The 21,258-nt window shown below is 44.6% G+C and overlaps 1 protein-coding gene across 1 annotated transcript in view; it reads right to left on the bottom strand.

The window, feature by feature from the left end:
• The window catches only part of LOC143282108 (aldehyde dehydrogenase X, mitochondrial-like), a 41,997-nt gene extending 24,956 nt beyond the window's left edge, over positions 1–17,041 (bottom strand). Inside the window, exons 1-2 of the mRNA XM_076587611.1 lie at positions 16,903–17,041; positions 15,391–15,475 (exon numbers count right to left, since the gene is read on the bottom strand). Of these exons, the coding sequence (XP_076443726.1) occupies positions 15,391–15,438 (48 nt within the window). The 5' untranslated portion in view covers positions 15,439–15,475; positions 16,903–17,041. The remainder of the gene's footprint in view (positions 1–15,390; positions 15,476–16,902) is intronic.
• Positions 17,042–21,258: the final 4,217 nt, after the last annotated feature.

Raw genomic sequence — 21,258 nt, 5'->3', positions numbered from 1 at the left:
GAACTCGCCAGATACAATATCGACATCGCAGCCTTGAGTGAGACTCGGCTTGCAGGCGAAGGCGAGCTCTGTGAACGGGGATCTGGTTACACCTTCTTCTGGAGTGGACGAGGAAGCGAAGAGCGACGTGAGGCTGGTGTTGGTTTTGCAGTAAAAACAGCACTTGTCAGCAAGCTAGCTGGAATCCCAAAGGGAGTCAACGATAGGCTTATGACCATGAAACTCCCACTGGCATCTGGCCAGAAGCACCTCACCATTGTCAGTGCCTACGCCCCAACCATGACCAACCCGGATGAAGTGAAGGCGAAGTTCTACGAGGACCTTCACTCTGTCATTGCTGCCATCCCTAAAGCAGACAAGCTCATCATTCTTGGGGACTTCAATGCTAGAGTTGGCTCTGACTACATCTCCTGGGATGGAGTGATTGGAAAGCACGGTGTGGGCCACTGCAACCCAAATGGATTGCTTTTGCTTCAGACATGTGCAGAGCACGAACTGCTGATAACCAACACAGTTTTCTGCCTCCCTACCCGTAACAGGACGTCATGGATGCACCCTCGCTCAAAGCATTGGCATCTCATCGATTACGTCATCATCAGGAAAAGGGATAGGCAAGATGTACGTGTAACAAAGACCATGTGCGGCGCCGAGTGTTGGACAGACCATCGCCTTGTAGTCTCGAAGCTGAATATTCGAATCCAGCCCAAGAGACGCCCCCAAGGCCAGAAGGCTCCAAAACGGCTCAACATCGCTAAGCTGAAAAACATCACCATCAAACAGTCCTTTGTGGAGCTGCTGGAAGATCGTCTGGAATCCGCCTCTCTGAACAACCAGAATGTGGAGTCTGACTGGAGGACCCTGCGTGAGCTGATCTATAGTACAGCTTCAGAGACCCTGGGACCCATGATCAGAAAGCACAAAGACTGGTTTGATGAAAACTGTGATGAAATCAAGCAGCTTCTGGATGAGAAACGCCGTCTGCATCAAGCCCACCTGAGCAACCCAAAGTCCACATCAAAAAAGGATGCGTACAATGCCATCCGCAGGACTGTTCAGCAAAAGTTACGCCAGATGCAGGATAAGTGGCTGAGTGACAAAGCTGATGAGATCCAGGGATATGCTGACAGGCACGATATGAAGAGGTTCTATGCTGCCTTAAAAGAAGTCTACGGCCCCACATCCTCAGGATCATCCCCCCTCCTCAGTGCAGATGGGAATACCTTGATCACCGAGAAGGAGAACATTCTCGAACGATGGGCTGAGCACTTCAACAGTGTCTTAAATCGCCCTTCCTCCATAAATGATGAAGCCATAGACCGTCTCCCACAAGTCCCCACCAACGAAGCACTGGACGATCCGCCAACACTTCTTGAGACCCAGAAAGCAATCCGTCTGCTATCCAGTGGCAAAGCACCTGGCTCAGACTCCATACCAGCAGAGGTCTACAAGGATGGAGGCACTGTGCTGACTGAGAAGCTTCATCAGCTGTACTCACTCATGTGGAAAGAAGAGACGATCCCCCAGGATTTCAAAGATGCATCTATCATTCACTTGTACAAGCGAAAGGGGAACCGGCAAGCCTGTGATAACCATCGGGGCATTTCCTTGCTCTCCATCGCAGGCAAGATACTTGCCAGGATCCTACTAAACCGCCTCACAGCACACCTTGACCAAGGTCATTTGCCTGAGAGCCAATGTGGATTCCGGAAAGAGCGCGGAACCACGGACATGGTGTTTGCTGCAAGGCAGCTGCAAGAGAAATGTCAGGAGCAAAATGCTGATCTGTTCTCCACCTATGTCGATCTCACTAAGGCCTTTGACACCGTGAGTAGAGAGGGACTGTGGAAGATCATGGCCAAGTACGGATGCCCTCGGAAATTTATTTCCTTGGTCAGCCAATTCCATGAAGGCATGCAGGCTCGAGTCCAGGACAATGGCGAAACATCTGCTCCTTTTGCTGTCACAAATGGTGTCAAGCAAGGCTGCGTCCTGGCTCCAACGCTGTTCAGCCTCATGTTCTCTGCAATGCTTACTGATGCCTTCAGAGATGGCGATGTTGGAATCGGCCTAAAGTACCGAACAGATGGCAAGCTGTTTAACCTCAGAAGGCTTCAAGCAAAAACGAAGGTCATGACAGACATCATCAGAGACTTTTTGTTTGCTGATGACTGTGCCCTCAACGCTGGATCTGAAGCTGACATGCAACTCAGCGTCGACAAGTTTGCCACTGCCAGCAGGAACTTCGGCCTTACCATCAGCACGAGGAAAACTGAAGTTCTCCATCAGCCAGCCCCAGGGAAACCCTACGTTGAGCCCAACATCACAGTCAACGGTCAGAGACTCAGTGCGGTGGAGCGGTTCACATACCTTGGCAGCACACTGTCACGAAATGCGACCATCGACGATGAAGTGAATGTCAGGATTGCAAGAGCAAGTGCAACTTTTGGTAGACTCAGTGCAAATGTCTGGAACAGAAGAGGCATTAGTCTTGAGACCAAGCTAAAGGTCTACAGAGCAGTAGTTCTCCCCACACTACTGTACGGCTGCGAAACTTGGACAGTGTACCAACGGCATGCCAAGAAGCTGAACCACTTCCACACAACATGCCTCAGGAAGCTACTGAACATCAAGTGGCAAGACAGGACCCCAGACACAGAGGTGCTCGCAAAAGCCACCCTTCCCAGCATCTTCACCATCCTGATGCAGTCCCAGCTTCGCTGGGCTGGACACGTGGCGCGCATGCCAGACCATCGGCTGCCCAAAAGGCTCTTCTATGGCGAGCTGCAACAAGGGAAGAGATCACACGGAGGTCAGAAGAAGCGCTTCAGAGATACTCTGAAAGTCTCTCTGAAAGCGTTTGATATCAACCCTGACTCCTGGGAGGAATCTGCAGTGGACCGTAACAAATGGCGCGCTGCTGTGCACAAAGGCGCCAAGTTGTGCGAGGCCAACAGGACTGCTGCAGCTGTTCAGAAGAGGCAGGCCAGAAAGTCACGGGCAAACAAGCTCCCTGACAATGATATGCCTGTCTTTGTCTGCCCCAACTGTCAGCGAACATTTCGTGCGCAGATTGGACTATTCAGCCATCTGCGCACTCACAGATAAGACTCATGAGCATCCTTCCCCCCACCCCACCACCACCCTCCCCCCATCCCCCATCTGGATGACAACGATGGTCATCATCGATCTCGATGGACACACCACGTACATGCATATATATTTGTGTACCTATCAGCACAGAGTACTTTTTACAGAATTATGCAAGAGGACAACACTTTTGTTCCCTTGAGTTCTTTTTCAGTGTGCTAAGCGTATGTTGCACACAAGACCTCTGTTTATTGACTAGACGCTCAGTTTGATTTTCCAGTCAAACTTGGGAGAAAGGGCAAGAGCAGTGTTCAAACCCAGACCCTCACGATCACTGTACTGGCAGATAAGCATCTTAACCAATCTACCACCTTGCTCCTAACGGATCTCTTCAAGTTTTCAATGATACTGATACTTATTCAGCGCCTATCCTCGTTTGGAGACAAAGCTCTAAGCGCTTTACAAACACTGGGTCATTTGCACAACAGGCTGCCTACCTGGGAAGAGCCGACTGACGGCTGCTACTGGGCGCTCATCATTTGTTTCCTGTGTAATTCAGATTTCAGGCACGCACACATACACACTCAGACAGACAGACATGTAAGATTTTACATGTATGACAGTTTTGTTTATTTACCCCATCATGCAGACAGCTCTACTCCGCTTTTTGAGGGTGTGCATGCTGGGTATGTTTGTGTTTCCATAACCCACTGAACACTTGACATGGATATCAGGATCTTTAACATGAGTATTGATCTTCTGCATGTGTACACACATGAAGTGGGTTCAGGCACAAGCAGGTCTGTACATATGTTGACCTGGGAGATTGGAAAAATTCCTATCCTTTACCCACCATGCGCCACTACCAAGATTCGAACCCAGGACCCTCAGATTAAAAAGTCCTCCTGTTGCCACTGAGCTTGGTCCTCAACCCAGCAGCAAATGCCTGGACCTTCGGTCACTCTGCTTCGATGAAGATGTCACTGAGCTTCCACTTTTCTCCCACGGAGTTTGGGCAACACGGCTCCACAATAAATGACTAGTCAATTTTTCTTTCTTTCTGGTTCAGATACTTAATCAAAAAGGCCACTGCCCCATTTTAAGGGGAGACATACAACAGTCAAACTTAAAAAAAACACCAAAAAAAACATTAAATACATAAAAAAATAAAAGATATGCTTTTTTTTTTTTTTTTTAAACCATTTAATGGGGAGAGATACAACATTCATACCTCTTTTTTTTTTCTTTTTTCTTAATAGATATATATAATACTCTTTCTTTTCTTTTTTTTTTAATAGATAAATACATATGCTTCTTTACAACACTCTTACAATGAGCATATCTATCTGATGAAACGCATTCAAGTCCAGCATGCGTAATGCAATACCCTCCCTGGTGGGAGAGAATTCAATGCTCCCCCAGGCGCAGCCACTGAAAGTTAATCTACCTTCTCCTGTCACCACACCTGACCCCCACCCCCACTCCTGTTCCCCCTGCCTCCACCTCCCACCCCCAGCACCTCCAATTTCTTCAGCCACTGTTTGCAAAGTCAGCTTTCAAAATGTGGCAAGGGCATGTTGTGTACCTTACACAACAGCGTTCAGGATATCTCACCATGACTTCTCATTATGCATCCATAGGCGCTTGTTAACACTGTGACCCAAGACATGACTGCACAAGTTCACAGAGCTGACACAGTCACTCAGCTCCATAACAGTGAGATAAAGCGACATGAATATGAAGCACAATACACATTGATAATCACAGATCATTTTATTACATTTTCATGTATTTATTCATCTGTTTATTTTCTTTAATTGATTCATTTATTCCTTCTTCTCCTTTTTCTGCTTCTTTTTCTTTCCCTCCTCATTTGTAATCAATGTATTTCATTTTTTTTGGTTTATGTTTTAAACAAACCTTGGCTAGACTCTCAAGGCCTGCCCGCACGACCAGTGTGTTGGGTTTATGTGTAGTTCAGGCGTCAGTGCTTTTTCCTCTTCTTTTTTTATTCAGTGTATTCATTTTGTTTCATTACTAAGTTTCAGTTTCAGTTTCCCAAGGATGTGTTACTGTGTTCAGACAAATCCACATATACTACACCACATCTGCTAGGAAGATGCCTGACCCACAGCATGACCCAACACGCTTGCCTGGCCATGAGTGCATGCATATATGTGTGTACCTATCAAGAGTGGATTTCTTCGACAGAATTTTGCCAGAGGATAACACTCTCGTTGCCATGGGTTCTTTTTCAGTGTGCCAAGTGTGTGCTGCAAACAGAACCTTGGTTTATCTTCTAATACAAATGACTACGTGCTCAGTTGGATTTTCCAGTCAAACTTGGGAGAAAGGGCGAGAGTTGGATTCGAACCCAGACCCGCATGGACTCTGTATTGGCAGAGGAGCATTTTAACCATTCTGCCACCTTTCTCCTTGATGTTTGCACTCCTTTTATAATAATGTTTTTCTAATACAAAATTAGGGTTCTCATCCTCTGTACTTGTATGTTGTTTCACGGGAAGTGCTTGGAGCCGATTTTATGGGGACTTTGTGACATACAAACACCTTATTTAAAAAAAAAAAGAATGTCTGGTATCTGAACTGAGCCATAAAGTTGTGTAAACTAATCGCACTGACACAGACAGCTGTCCACACCTGCACAGATAATGCCTCAATCAATGGGGGTGTGTGTGTGAGTTGGGGGGTGAGGGGGGGGGGGATGTTTTACACAAACATATGCTGGGCTCTCACGGCCTGATCAGCGCATTAGATTCATGCAAGATCAGGCATCTGCTTTTCCTTTCTTTCTTTCTGTTTTTATTGCAGCAGACTTGGGGTTTGGTTTAAGGAACAGTGCACAAGCTTTGAAACGTCTTTGGAACTGAAACTTAACTGAAAAACTGAGCCAAAAATGAATAAAATATAAAGTCTACACTAAAACATTAAACAAAAAAAAATAAATAAAAGAAACACCTTAAAGCAGTCACATACAGAGCTGTAAAAACTGTATGACAGTTTCAGTTTCAGTTTGAGTAGCTCAAGGAGGCGTCACTGCATTTGGACAAATCCATATACACTACACCACATCTGCCAAGCAGATGCCTGACCAGCAGCGTAACCCAACGCGCTTAGTCAGGCCTTGAGAGAGAGAGAGAGAGAGAGAGAGAGAAAAGTGAATAAATAATAGATAAATACATTAAAAAAAACAACAACAAAACCAACTACTACCAATATGTATGAAGCGCAAAAACTTGATGAAGTCAACTATAAGCATACATAAAGTAAATAAATAAATAAATAATAATTATAATATAAAAAAGGTAATAATAATAATAATTAATAAATAAATAAATAAGACAACAATGATGATAAATAAGCAAATAAATGTAAAACATGGAGACACACATTCACACATACACACACATATGCATAACCAATATGCACCAAACATGCAGTTTCACAGATATGAAAGCACAGTCAAACACACATAAACGTACATGAGCCCCAACACACACACACACACACACCCCACACACACATTATCCTGCACCTCCTCTACCCCCCCCCCCACCCCCCACACTCATTTCTAGGCTATGTATCGCAGCTTCCACGGCACACACACACACACACACACAGATGAACACTTACTTGTACAAGCACACACACATACGCCCATATCCCCCACCCCCAACCCCACACACATATATACAAAGATATATATATATATACACACCCGCATGTTCCAATATCCCAATGCTCCCACAGTGTAGGCATGCATACACTCACATACCTCACAACCCCCCCACCCCTCACACACACACACATACGCACGTGCACAGAACTCTCCTGACACTTGTGTACACTTACACAACAAAATATGACAACAAAATACAAGCAGTGTTGAAAATTCTATGTCTGTGCGACAACTGCAAAGTCTGTATCATATCACTGCATCAGTCGTAATTGTAAATACTGTACTATAAATCATACAATGCTGTGTGTCAACTATAAAAAGCTGTGCGATAACAGTTAGCGATGTCTTGTGACTGTGCATGAGACTCAGTACCTGTGAAGAATGTTCCGTGACAGTGAACTCTGCAAAATGAAACGATTCAAAACTTGAGATGCGGCAGTAAAACCAAAAAACACTCTGAGCAAAATTGTAAAGTGCAGTAACTCAAAAACTGTGTGAGAGCTGAATATATCAGCAAAGCGTCTCTTTCCATCAATCTACTTTCATAGCGGCACAATCCACACACACTTCTTTGTGTGTTTTTTTTCAAAATATCCTATACAGTTATGTCACCATTTCCAAGTGAACACACACACACACACAAATATGCAGATTGGTGTGCGCATGCACACTCACACATACACACAAATATGCAGGTTGGTATGCACACACACACACACACACACACACACAATTTCATTTTGCCACCACTGTATTTCTCCATACTCAGCACATGGCTGGCCGCATACGTTTCTTCACGTTTCACTCTTCCTACCACCTCTCTTTCCCTTTACCCTCTACACTTGTACTGACCCTCTTATCATACCACTATGTCTCTCCTTAACATCTATCTCCTAAAAAGGTGTGTGTGTGTGTGTGTGTGTGTGTGTGTGTGTGTGTGTATGTGTGTGTGTGTGTGTGGTAGCGTGCATGCGTGCATGCACTTGGACATTTCTAAGTGTGTGTGTACATGTGTGTGTGCGCATGCACATGGATGTTTCAAAGCAAACATATACTTCTCTCCGTGTGCATGTGCAAGCATGTGAGTGTATCTGTCTGAATTAAGCATTGTGTGTGTGTGTGTGTGTGTGTGTGTGTGTATGTGCGGTGAGTGTGCACACGCACTTTTATGAGCCAGCGAGTGCCTGTGCGTTCTTGCACATGTATATAATGTACACCTATTCTGAATGTATTGAGTGCGCACACATGCATGCATTCTCGTAATCATGAGTATGTGCCCTTGCATCTGTGAATGCATGTGTAAAAATGCATGGAAAGACTTGTACAGACAAACACATAAATGCACATCTGCCAGTGTCAAGCATCATACACATGTGTTGCACAAATTTTCTCTTTAATGCACCCAGTCAGAGTGATCCCTGCCAAATGAAAGGCCATGACATATGCGTCAAAATTATTAAAAAAACACACAACAACAAAAAAAAAAGCTATGAACAACTGTGCTCCCCCCATCCCTCTTCTCCTTCCCCCCTCCCGCACTCCTTTATCTCTTCCCAAACAGCCTGCAACAACCCCTTCCTCCCCCCTCCCCATTCCTTGTATTTATGCTTTCATCACTTTTGTGACAAAAGTATCACAAAGAGGACAGAGAGAAGAGGGTTTGCTGTATGGGATGGGAAGACTCTCGATCAGAATCTGACTCTGCAAAGTCACTGAACTGTTCACCAGTGCATTTAAGGGAAAAATGTGCAACAAGTACACTCACTCACAATACATCCCTTCACACACTCAACTCTGAGCACTGATAACAACTTTGAGAACACTCTGATAACAGCTCAGGTCAAACACTGAGTCAGCTGAAAATATACTGGATATCTATGATGATAAATCTCTTTCTAGCTAGGTGAAAGCTGCAATTATGGTTAAAGGTTTGTCCTTTATCTACTTGCAACCTGCAAGACTGAAAAATTATTCTATTATTATTTTTTATTTTTTTTTTTATCTAAGTCCTCTTGGCAAAGCATTGACACAAACACTTTTTGTGCATGACTAAGCGGTTTCAATGGAGTGTCTGCACAGGCAGTTATTATTATTATCAGTGCTTATACAGTCATTGTTATCAGAACATATCAGTATTAAAAAGGGGAATAAAACTAATGCCAAAATAAATGACTAAACACTTGTTTAGCTTTAGTCCCTCCTCTGGGTGAGGGCTGGAAGTAAAAAAAGAAAAAAAAAGAAGAAAAAATATGTTGTTAACATATATATTACTCTTGATAGATAATTCATCTTGTCTTTCGTTGACCTTCATCCCTGTATTTGATGGGGAACAAAGTGATTTGCAATGGCAAACACATGAAAAAAAAAAGTGTGAAAACACTCAAACATAAAACAAAAACAACAACAAAACGGACCTACAAATTCTTTATCAACTGCCACACATTCTTTTTTTTCCCCCATTTTTGAAAATGGTGAAGCATTGTCCATCTTTTGCTTGCAACTGCTTCATCCCACTCATTTCCTCTCTTTCCATTATGATAAATAATAAATCATATACCATAGTAATACCACAACCCTGAACATGACCTTTAGTGCAGCATGTGAAAGACTACCTGCAGCCCAGTCCACATGCAATTTGTTCACAATGTGAGGAAATGTCATGACAAAGCAGGAAACATAAAAAATAAAAAAAAAAAAAAAAGAATCTGGGTAAGTCCAGAGTCGAGTTTCACATCACACAACACTGTACTGCTAGATTAGTCCTTATGGTTGCAAGATAACATTTTGTCAAACTTTTTTTTAATCGGTGATCACATATAATAAGATGACACAGCAAAAGAGGGGTATATGGTTAGTCCAAAGTTTACTGCAACAAATTATTCATCACTGACAGATCACTTTGCAAATTTGAAAGACTTGAGTTCTGGTGTCTGTGACTGTGATTTCTGTATTGTGCGTGCTTCTTCGGAGCTAGCACACACAACTAGCTTAACACATTCGGAAGACCACTAACACGTAGCAAGACTGACTGTCTTTTTGTTATCATGTGTATTCGCCATCTTTTCTAACCGAACCCGTCCAAACCGAACCGAATCGGAACCAACCAAGTTGGAATACAATACATCTCCTTTTTTTTTTTTTTTTTTTTCAATGGACATTCTTTCATAACCGAAGTTAATCGAAACGAAGCCGAATATTGCGAAAGAATTGTTTGTTCTTCACTGTTCAATCAGTCTTTGGGTCGGCTTCCTCGGTCTTGATGATCGTCTCGGCTCGGATGTCTGGGCTGCAGCTGGTTCTGGCTCCAGGCTCCCAGTCGTTGGCAGGCGTGCCAGCGTCCTCTGGGCTGCAGGCGTCTTCTCGTCTGCAGGCGTCTTCGGGGCTGCCGGAGTCTTCGGGGCTGCCGACGTCTTCAGGTCAGCAGGCGTCTTCGTGGCAGCAGACATCTTCGGGTCAGCAGGCGTCATCTCGGCTGCATCGGAGAATGCACCCAAGTTGGGAGGTGCACAGGAGGTGGAAGAGGCACCTTCTGTAGTGGGCACGGATGGGTACAGTTTCCGTGTCATCTGCCGGTTTCGCCTCAGGAGGCCACCATCGGAGGTCTGGATGATGAGGCTTCTAGGAGCCTCGTGGAGTCTGATCACAGTGCCTCCTTTCCTCTGGTCAGGAATCCAAACAGCATCACCGGGTGTCAGATCTTCTGGTTCGACTACCCGATGCCGTCTGTCATAGTTAGTTGCCATGTCCTCACGATACTGCTTCTCCCTCCTCTTCAGGATGTAGTTGTCAGGGGTCTGGGGTAGGAGGGTATCGGGGTGACATGGGACACGGGTTTTGAGTCTGCGTCCCATACTCAGTTGGGCAGGGGAAAAACCATTGGCCAAGGGTGTGTTGCGGTACATGAGTAGCCCAAGGTACTCATCACCACACTTCTTGATGAGATTCTTGATGGTCTGAACGGCACGCTCAATCTCACCATTGGCTTGGGGGTAGTGAGGGGAAGAGGTCACATGTTCAAACCCCCAGGATTGGGCAAACCTTGCGAATTCCTCGCTGCTGAACTGGGGCCCGTTATCTGTGACAAGGGTGTCTGGGATGCCATGGCGACTGAAGACCTTCTTCATGCGGGATACAGTCTCTGCAGTCGTCACTTTGTTGGACACAAGTGTAATCTCCACGTCTCTGGAGTAGTAGTCAATGGCAAGGAGGAAGAGTTTACCATTATGCTGAAAAAAGTCAGCTGCGATCCTGGACCAGGGCCGCTCCGGAAACTGCGTCCCCTTCATTGGTTCCACTCTGGCCTTTCTGTTCTTGGCGCACTCAGGGCAGGTTTTCACCATGAGGTCAATGTCTTGAGAAAGGCCAGGCCACCACACACAGTTTGCTGCGTTCTCCTTCGTCTTGTTGACTCCTTGATGTCCATCATGGAGATGACGTAGAACGTCTTGTCGGAGAGATGCGGGAATCACCAGTCTTTTGCCTCGCAGTAAGAGGCCGTCATGAACAGAGAGGTTGCCCTGTTCGTTCAGGTAGGTCTTGACTGGACGATTCAGAGTGTTCTTGTCTGGCCACCCATTCTGCACATGATGCATGACTACCCGAAGTGTGTCGTCTTTCTGGAGCTCTGACCTGATCTCATCCAGCCTCCTGTCTGAAGCTGGCAGGGTTAGTAGGACAGCATTGACGTATGCCTCCGCCTGGTAGGTCAGATCGATGTCCGCCGTCTCGGTCGTTGACAACGGTGCTCGGGAGAGCGCATCAGCAGTGTACAGATGTTTGCCCGGAACATGGATGATGTTGAAGGTATACCTCATCAGCCTCATCCTGAAGCGCTGGATGCGAACAGGGAGTTCATCAATCAGTTTTGACGAAAAGAGGGGGATGAGAGGTTTGTGGTCTGTCTCCACACGGAATGTCATGCCGATGAGTAGGTGGGACCAGTGTTCAAGGCTCCAGGTGATGGCTAGTGCTTCCTTCTCGATTTGGGCGTACCGCCTCTCGGTCTCCGTCAGTGATCGACTTGCATAGGCGACAGGATGAAGCACCCCATTGCCTTGGCGTTGCAGGAGTACCGCCCCAAGTCCGAAGCTACTGGAATCAGCAGAAACAACGGTCTCACGATCTGGGTTGTACAGCGCAAGTGTCTCTGGTGATGCTAGGTCTTTCTTGAGAGAGTCGAAGGCAGACTGCTGATCCTGTCCCCAGGTCCATGTAACATCCTTGTGTAAGAGCTCTCTCAGAGGCTTCGACTTCTCAGCCAGATTGGGCACGAACTTCATAAGTTGGTTCACCATACCCAGGAATCTTCTGACATCTGACACATTCTGTGGTTCCTGCATGTCCACAATAGCCTTCACCTTTGTGGGATCCTTCCTCACGCCCTCTGCATCGATCACCTGGCCTAGGTATTCGAGCGTTGTTTTGCCAAACTCGAATTTGTCAGAGTTCAGCGTGAGGCCGGCCTGTAACAGCCTGTCAAGGACGTTCTTGAGCTTGAGGTCATGGTCCGCCTTATCCTTGCCAAAGACAAGAATGTCATCCATATGGCACAGCACTCCATCCAGGCCCTGGAGGATGTTGTCCATCATCTTCTGGAAGTATTCGGGCGCCGATGATATGCCGTACGGTAAACGCTTGAACTTGTAGCGTCCAAATGGCGTTATGAACGTTGTAAGCTTGGAGCTTTCTTCATTCAGCTGGATCTGGTGGAACCCGGAGTTGGCGTCAAGCTTTGAGAAGACTTTGCCCTCGGAGATCTTGCTCAGCGTCTCCTCTACTGATGGCATGGCGTACACTTCTCTCTTCACACTCTGGTTCAGTTTTGTCAGATCCACGCAGATTCTGACGTCACCATTAGCCTTCGGCACCACAACAATGGGACTGCACCAGTCAGTAGGCATACTAACTGGTTCGATGACACCATTATCAGTCATTTTGTTCAGCTCTACCTCCACCTTCTTGAGCAACGGAACTGGGATACGTCTGGGTACGGACTGAGAGAAGGGCTTAGCATTTTCCTCCACCTCAATGTTCTGCTCACCCTCCAGTTTGCCTAAGCCAGTGAACAGCTTGGGGTAACGTCGCTTTATGTCCTCGGAAGATGTGAAGTTGATCTGATCTTGTGTCTTGGGAGATTGCTGATTGGCTTTCAGCGTTCGAATGGCACGTACTGAGAATGCACCGGGAATGTCGTGAATCAATCCGAGCTTCTGAATGGCAGGCATACCCAACAGCAGTTTGGAGCTTTTGACGACATACACCTTCTCTTGAATGCTTGTTCGGCCGTGGTGGAGCCTGATGTAAGCAAAGCCTTTGACACTGAGACGCTGGTCACCAGGTCCAAGAAGAGTGCGGTCAGCTTGGTGTAGAGTCCCAAAGGCTGGCTTGTAGATGTGGTCCGGCATCACAGAAACTTCAGCTCCAGTGTCGATACACCAGGTAAGCTCTTGCGATCCAACCTTGAGTTTGATGTGCCACCCCAGGCTGGTCGATGGCACTGACTTGTCGTTCACGCCTCCAATAAAATGGCTGTCTTCCCCTGCTTGGTCAGCTGGGTCTTGAGAAACTTCACGAACTGATGCTGCACTTCTGCACACAGTGGCAAAATGGCCCATCTTGCTACACTTCTTGCAGCGGCTCTTGGCTGCAGGACAGTTCTTCTTTCCAGCAGGATGTCTTCTATTGCAGTAGCCACAATTGCCACTGGCCATAGAATCACCTGAAGGCAGGCTGCTTCTCTGGTTCTGATATTTGGGGTCTCGTCTTTCTCCCCCATGTCGCCGGTCGCCGGTTTTGGTGGAAAGTGCCTCAATACTGGCAGTCTTGGATTCAGCAAGCTCTTGCTTTGTCATCTCTCGCACTGAAAGAATCTGGATAGTCTTATCCAATGTTAGTTCTGCCCCTATATCATATAGCTTCAGTTTTGATGAGTCATCTCTGCATGCGAAGACTAGTTTGTCCCTTATCATTTCACTGACATTGTCAAACTTGCATGCTTTTGCTTTTTCTTTGACTGTACGTAGCCACGAGTCAAACGACTGTCCGGGTTCTCGATGTAGAGAGTACCAGAACTGTTGCCGTAACATCAACTGCGGGTCACGTCTGAGAAAGTGTTCGTCGAACTTCCGTATGACGACGTCATAATCCGTCTTGCTTTCTGCCGGTAACTGGTTATCAGCGTCAGCTGGATCTACTCTGGCGTCAAGGAAAACAAAGTTCGAAAAAATCTCGAGCCCGTCGTCACCAATATGGTTTAAGAGCAGTCCTACCTTGACAATGTCTGGCTTTGTTGACGCTCCAGTTGCCTGTAGAAATATCTCGAATTTCTGTCGCCACTTTTGCCAAGCTAAACTGGGATTTCCGCCGCTGACGAGCAGAGCGTCTGGCGTTCTTGCGATATGTGCTTCAGCCATTACTAACTTCTGACACCATGTATTGTGCGTGCTTCTTCGGAGCTAGCACACACAACTAGCTTAACACATTCGGAAGACCACTAACACGTAGCAAGACTGACTGTCTTTTTGTTATCATGTGTATTCGCCATCTTTTCTAACCGAACCCGTCCAAACCGAACCGAATCGGAACCAACCAAGTTGGAATACAATACAATTTCCTCCCAGATTGTGACTGTAGTGCAGAAATTCACAGACTGACAGGCAGAGAGTGAAGAGTCAAGCTGCACTATTCTGTATTTTCTACTCCCTTTTTAATCAGACACTGATGTATGGATTTGTACATTTAGGACTATGTGCATCTGTCTGTATTACCACAAGATGGGTTTATGAAGAGACACAACCAACCTGTCATTGATGTACACATCATGCTAGAGCTGTTTTTTCTGGAGCCGTAATTTTGTATGTCAAGTAGTTCAAGTGTGTACAAAAGCAGTGCAGTGCGTCTATGTTGTAATATTTAATTTGTCATATCTGCTGTTTAACTTCAACGCCCTAAAGCCAACACCAATTCACAAGATGCTTTTAGTTTTCAACAATGATGACATTGGCCGATGACAGCTTTCAATTCATGCTTGTCCCACCATTACTTCATACTCCACAATCCACTCACATAATACACTGACTAACAAGCCCAAAATTAAAAGGTAAGAATACTTCACAATCCAATTTACATAATACACTGACTAACTAGGTCAAAATTAAGGGGACATAATATCAAATACACTGACTAATTAGGCCAAAATTAAGGGGACATAATATCACAGAATACACTGACTAACAAGGCCAAAATCAAGGGGACAGAACACTTCACACTCCATTTACATTTTTCATTTATTTATTTATAGTCTATTCATCTAAGGTGATGATATTAGACTGAATTAGCATTTTATCTACATAATACACTAAAAAGGCTAAAATCGAGGGGAAAGAATATCACAGAATCTAGGAGATGTATTGTTAGCATGAAGTGGATGCCAAAATTGCCTTGTGGAGGGAAGATAGAGGATAAAAATGAAGGGTTTTAGAATGCATTCTGCAGACTCAGCGGGCAGTTACTTCTGAAACTCCACTGGTACATGAAAAGATTACATCCCCATACTACTTGCATGACAGCAACATTAGAACTTAGTCATAACACTGACAAACACTGACCTGGGTGAATTTGACCTCTGGTTCACGGATTGGTTCAGGGAAACTCATGATGGCAATGCAGCGTGACGATGACCAAACAAAAAAACTGTGACAGAGACATGAACGAACCCATGTAAAAGCATAAAATATTGCAAAACACATGACTTTTACTAAAATCAAAAAGAAACATACCAAATACATTAAAACAAAGACATGATTAACCTTCATAAAAACATTAAATACTGTAAAACAAACAAAACACAACTTTTAGTAGTTTTACCAATATTAAAAAACAAACTGACAAACTACATTAAAGCAAAGATATAACCTACATAAAAGCATAACATACTGTAAACCAAAGACAAGACTTCAACCAATAAAGACACTTTAAAGCAAAGACAGAACTTGTGTAAATCCATAAAATATTGTAAAACAAAGACAAAATTTTAAAAAAGAAAACAAAAAAACAAACAAACAAAAAACACACAAAATATTTAAAAAAATTGATACAACCTAAACATGAAACACTTAGTATAAAACAAAGGGATTTTTACCAATGTTAAGAAAGAAAAAACACTTAGAAACAAATACTGGACCTAACCCATATAAAAGCATAAAATACTGTAAAACAAAGACAGGACTTTAACTGGTGTTAAAATAAATGAATACAATAAAAGAATTTGAAAAAATACAGGACCTAACCCATGTAAAAACATAACATACTGTGAAAACAAAGACAGGAATTTAACCAATTAAAAAAAAAAAAAAATTAACACAAGGTATAACCAATGTAAAAGCATAAAATATTGTAAAACATACACATATATGGCCTAACATAAAAACATAAAATGCTTATAATCAAAGACAAGACAATCAATTAATGTAAAAGAAAAAAATACTGTAAAACAAAGACATGGCCAAACTGATGAACTAACATAAAAGTTTTAAAACACTGAAACAAAAGACATGAGAATAAAACACTGAAACAAAGACATGATCAACGCTGTGTAAAAACATAAAACACTGAAACAAAGGCATGATCAAATTGGCAAACCGATGTAAAAATTGATTTTAAAAAATATTGCCATAATTTTTTTTTTTTTTAAATCTAAAGTGAAGGGCATGCACATGTGAACAAACAACAAAAACTGACTAAGCGACAGAGACTGAGACAGTGAGATACTGTGTGTGTGTGTGTGTGTGTTCGTTCTTTAGTTTAGCGTCTTTTCAAATGCGAGTATTTTGTGTGCGTTTTGGGAGAATGTATACGGATGGGTACCGGATTAGGGGTGCGGGTGTGTTTGTGCATGTGCGCAAGCAGACAGTGCCTGCGAAATCTCACTCCTGCATTCGAACAGAATAACTTGGAAGGCGTGCAGAGATCTAGCTATAAGGATCGAGTGGATGAACAACAAAACCACCCACAAAGCAAGAAAAACGATACAGGCGAGTACACGAACTGAAAAGCGACTGTGATCAATCAAAATTTAGTATGCAACACAATGCAGAAAGACTGAGACCCTGTCACAGTACCTCAGAAGCCCTGCTGGAAGACGTATCAACACTCGACGCACTTTGCTCCTGTGGTGTCGCGTGCTCGTCTGCACCCCGCTAACGGCGAAAGACAACGAAAATGTATCACGTGACTTCGCCGCGCCAGTTCGTGCATAGATGTGTGGTTCGCGGCATGATCTTAAAAAAGAAAGAAAAAAAACAAGATCGGTGGGTTTGTGGCTATACGCCCGATGTGGCTATCAGGACAACATTTCCCTCCCGTTCAAATAAATGTGCAGTTTTCCATCGTATTGATGCTGATGATTAAATCAACAGAAGAAGCTTTATTTTTGTGTCTCGTGTGCAAAATTTTATAATCTTTTATTAGAGATGCAATAGTTTCACATATGAAAGTAAATAACCTTTATGTAGAATGCCAAAATGGATTTAGACAGAGTAGATCATGCATAACACAACTACTAGAAGATCTGACTAAAATGACATAATTTATTTAGACTTTAAAAAAGCATTTGATTCTGTCCCACACGAAAGACTGTTATTAAAATTAACCTCGTATGGTATTACTGGTAATTTACTGAACTGGACAGGAAGCAAATAGATAGAACACAATTAGTTAAAATATGAGAAAATAAGTCAACTTGTGCAAAGGTAATTCACAGGGCAGTATTCTTGGACCACTGAGTACTTTTCACAATATATATAAACGACCTTCATGATTGTGATACAAAGTATGTGTAATTGTTTTTGCAGATGACACTAAAATATACGCTGATCATGGCACACAACAATCTCACATTGTAAACCGATTTATATAAACTACAAGAATATGGTCTGACAAATGGAATCTTTATTTTAACTGACGTGTCAAAGTGTAAAGTAATCATTAGTGCACACAGGGGAAAAATCCAAATAACAATTACCATATGAATATAGAAAACACGACACAGAATATTGAGAAATGCCATAGTGAGAAAGACCTAGGAATAGTGTTTAACAATATTCTATCCTTTCATACACATATAGATAATATTATAAATAAAGCCAATCCGGCAAATGATTGGTGTGATTAAGAGAACCTTCAATTACCTAGATAAAGATATATTTCTCAAACTATATAAAGCATTAGTTAGATCACATGTAGAATATGGTAATATTGTGTGGCGCCCATACCTTAAGAGACAATCTATAGCAATGGAAAGGATCCAAAAAGGGCAACTAAATTAAGTTAAAAGAATGCAAGAATATGAGTCATTAACAAAGACTTACATACTCAAATCTACACTCACTAAAGGTAGAAGATTAACTAGAGGAGATTTGATCAAAACTTATAAGATATTAGATAACATAAATGATGTAAATGCAAAAACATATCTTCAGCATGTCAGATTATGATAGTACAAGAAACTCAGCAATAGAACACTGCAACACCAACCTTGGAAAACATTCATTGGCTAACTGAATTGCACAAATATGGAATGAACTACCAGCCGAAGTTAAACTTGCCTTGTGTCGTCTTTCCCTTGCAGCAGCGAGACACAGTCACCTGCATGTCCTCTTCAAAGGCAGCTGTTGCTTTAGAGGTGAGAAACCTCCAGGATGATCTGTCCGCAGAAGAGGCTTCGAGCTCGCGTGGCTGAATGCTACATCATCTGAGGTTGCTCTAAAGGGTGTCAGTTTGGGCCTTCCCTGTCTGCGTGAGCCCTCCTTGAGCTCACCACACATTAGTTGTCTGGGGATGCGGCTGTCGTCCATTCTGATGACATGACCAGACCAGCGTATGCGTAGCTGAGCTTTTAGCAACAATGACTTGATGCCAGCTTTGTCCAGCACCTCTTGGTTTCAGTTGTGGCTTTGTCCTGCCAGCGAAGGCCTATGATCATGCGTAGCGATCTCACATGATGTGGAACTGTTCTAGCTGCTTGATGTGCTGTGGATACAGGGTCCACGTTTCACATCCGTACAGTGGTGAAGAAAGGACTACGGCCTTGTACATCTTTATCTTTATAGACAGTGTTATGCCTTTCTGCTTAGTGGAGAACCTTAACTCGCAATCTTCCAAGAGCCTGGCTGGCTTTCTGGACTCGGATCCTGGAGGTGATCTCTTTATCCAGTGATCTATCTGCAAAGATAGTGCTGCCCAGAAACTTGAAGCTCTCCACACACTTCAGTTAGACTCTGTCAATGGTAACGGCTGGCTAGGGCTTGGCTGTTTGGGGCGGCTTGGACCAGGACCTCCGCTTTTCCAAGACAGACTGTCAATCAGAACAGCTTGAATGCTTCTGCAAAATGATCAACAATGACCTGCAGGTGGTTTTCCTTGTGTGCCATGAGGGCACAGTCATCCACAAAGAGGGCTTCAAGGATGAGTTTCTCCGAGGTGTTGGTTCGAGCGTCGAGACGATGAAGGTCGAACACCGAGCGGGACTTGTCAAGGTCTTTCACAGCATAGAGTAGGACCTGCGTGAAGTTGAACATCAAGGGGGCGAGGACATAGCCATGTTTCACTCCGTTTGAGATGTTGAAGGAGCTCGTGTAGTCACCATTGGTAAGAACTTGTCCAGTCACGTTGTCGTGGAAGAGCCGTATGAAGGTGGTGACAGCCCAGCTTCATCAGGATGGTCCACAAAGGTTCTCTGTTGACAGTGTCATAAGCTTTAGTCAGGTCTATGAACACTGTGTACAAGTCCATATGCTGTTCGATGCATTTCTCCTGGATTTTTCGCACAGCAAACACCATGTCTATGGTACTGCGGCCAGGGAGGAAACCACGCTGGGCTTTAGGAAGGTACGTTGCTCTCAGAGATGTTGGTGATGAGCTTGTTGAGGAGGATGTGGGCAAGTATCTTTCCAACGACAGAGAAAAGAGAAATTCCTCTGTAATTGCCGCAGTCTGATTTTGCCCCCTTGTTCTTGCAGGTCTGCTGGCGTGTCTTCTTCCTCCCAGATGGTCGAGAGGACGTCGTGTAACGCTTTAAATATGCGGTTCCGAATGCTTTGTACATTTTATCTGGAATTCCATCTTTTCCTGACGCTTTTCCGCAGTTCATCTGCTTTATCGTAGTCTTGACTTCATCCTCAGTGGGCGATAGGTCGAGGTCCTGTGTAGGCTCCTGGGGTATCTGTTGTAGAGCTTCCTGGTTAACAGTAGATGGCTGCTTGAGAAGTTGGCTGAAGTGCTCCTCCCACCTTGCGATGGCACCCTCCTTGTCCTTGATAGTGGCAGAGCCATTGGCAGAAAGCAGCGGGGCCATAGATAGCCTTGGTGGCACTGAACAGCATTTTGGAGTTGTTGGTGTCTGCATAAAGCTGTACTTCATGGGCCTCCCTCTCCCGTCATCGGTCTTGCATGGCGTGGAGTTTTTTCTGGGCTATGGCCTAACAGTCCTTGAGTCTGTCCTGTCATGAAACAGTTGAGATGATTCTGTCAGTCAGTGAAGACCTTTCTCCTTTCGTCCAGCAGTGCTTGCAATGCCTCATCGTTTCCATCAAACCAGTCTTTGTGGAGCATCTTCTTTGGACCTAGCACTGTCCTGGCTGTCTCTGTGACCACGTCTTTGAACTGGAACCAGCCGGTACTTTGCAAACCAAGCAACTCGTACAGAAAAGGCTGTGTGAGATGAAGAAAACCTGGTGGGAGAAAAAGTCCGAAGAGCTTCAGTCCGCTGCTGATGCTCATGACACGAAGACCTTCCATGATGGTCTCCGAGCTGTGTATGGGCCGAGAGTCACAGGATCAACCCCCGTCCGAGCCTTGGACCAGACCACCCTCCTGACAGACAAGAAAGATATCCTTGCCCGCTTGGCAGAGCACTTCAACACCCTCCTCAACAGGGACTCGTCCGTATCTGACAAGGTATTTGCAGCCCTCCCACAGCTACCAGTCAATGACTCGCTAGCTGCCCCTCCCACCAAAGCCGAGACCCGGAAGGCCCTGAAGCTGACAACGTCAGGAAAAGCACCAGGAGCGGATGGAATCCAGGCCGACATTGTATGGAGGCGAGGTGCTGACAAACAAGCTAACCGCCATGTTCCAGTCTATCTGGGAGAGAGGGGAAGTCCCCCAGGATTTCAAGGATGCTTCAATTGTCCACATTTACAAACGGAAGGGAGACAAAACACCCTGCGATAACCACCGTGGAATCTCTCTTCTCTGCATCGCCGGCAAGATCTTCGCCCGCATCATACTGAACAGACTGGTTGACCATGTCTCCAACACAGTCATCCCTGAAGTACAGTGCGGATTCTGCTCAAGCAGGGGAACATGTGACATGGTGTTTGCCGTATGCCAGATGCAAGAGAAGTACCGTGAGCAGAACAAGGACTAAGGCCTCCAAACGTTCGACTGCCCAGAGAGCCTCATTCAGCTGATTGTGT

The sequence above is a fragment of the Babylonia areolata genome, chromosome 5, assembly GCF_041734735.1.
Source record: "Babylonia areolata isolate BAREFJ2019XMU chromosome 5, ASM4173473v1, whole genome shotgun sequence".
NCBI lineage: Eukaryota > Metazoa > Mollusca > Gastropoda > Neogastropoda > Buccinidae > Babylonia > Babylonia areolata.
This window is presented reverse-complemented; position numbering and strand designations above follow the sequence as displayed.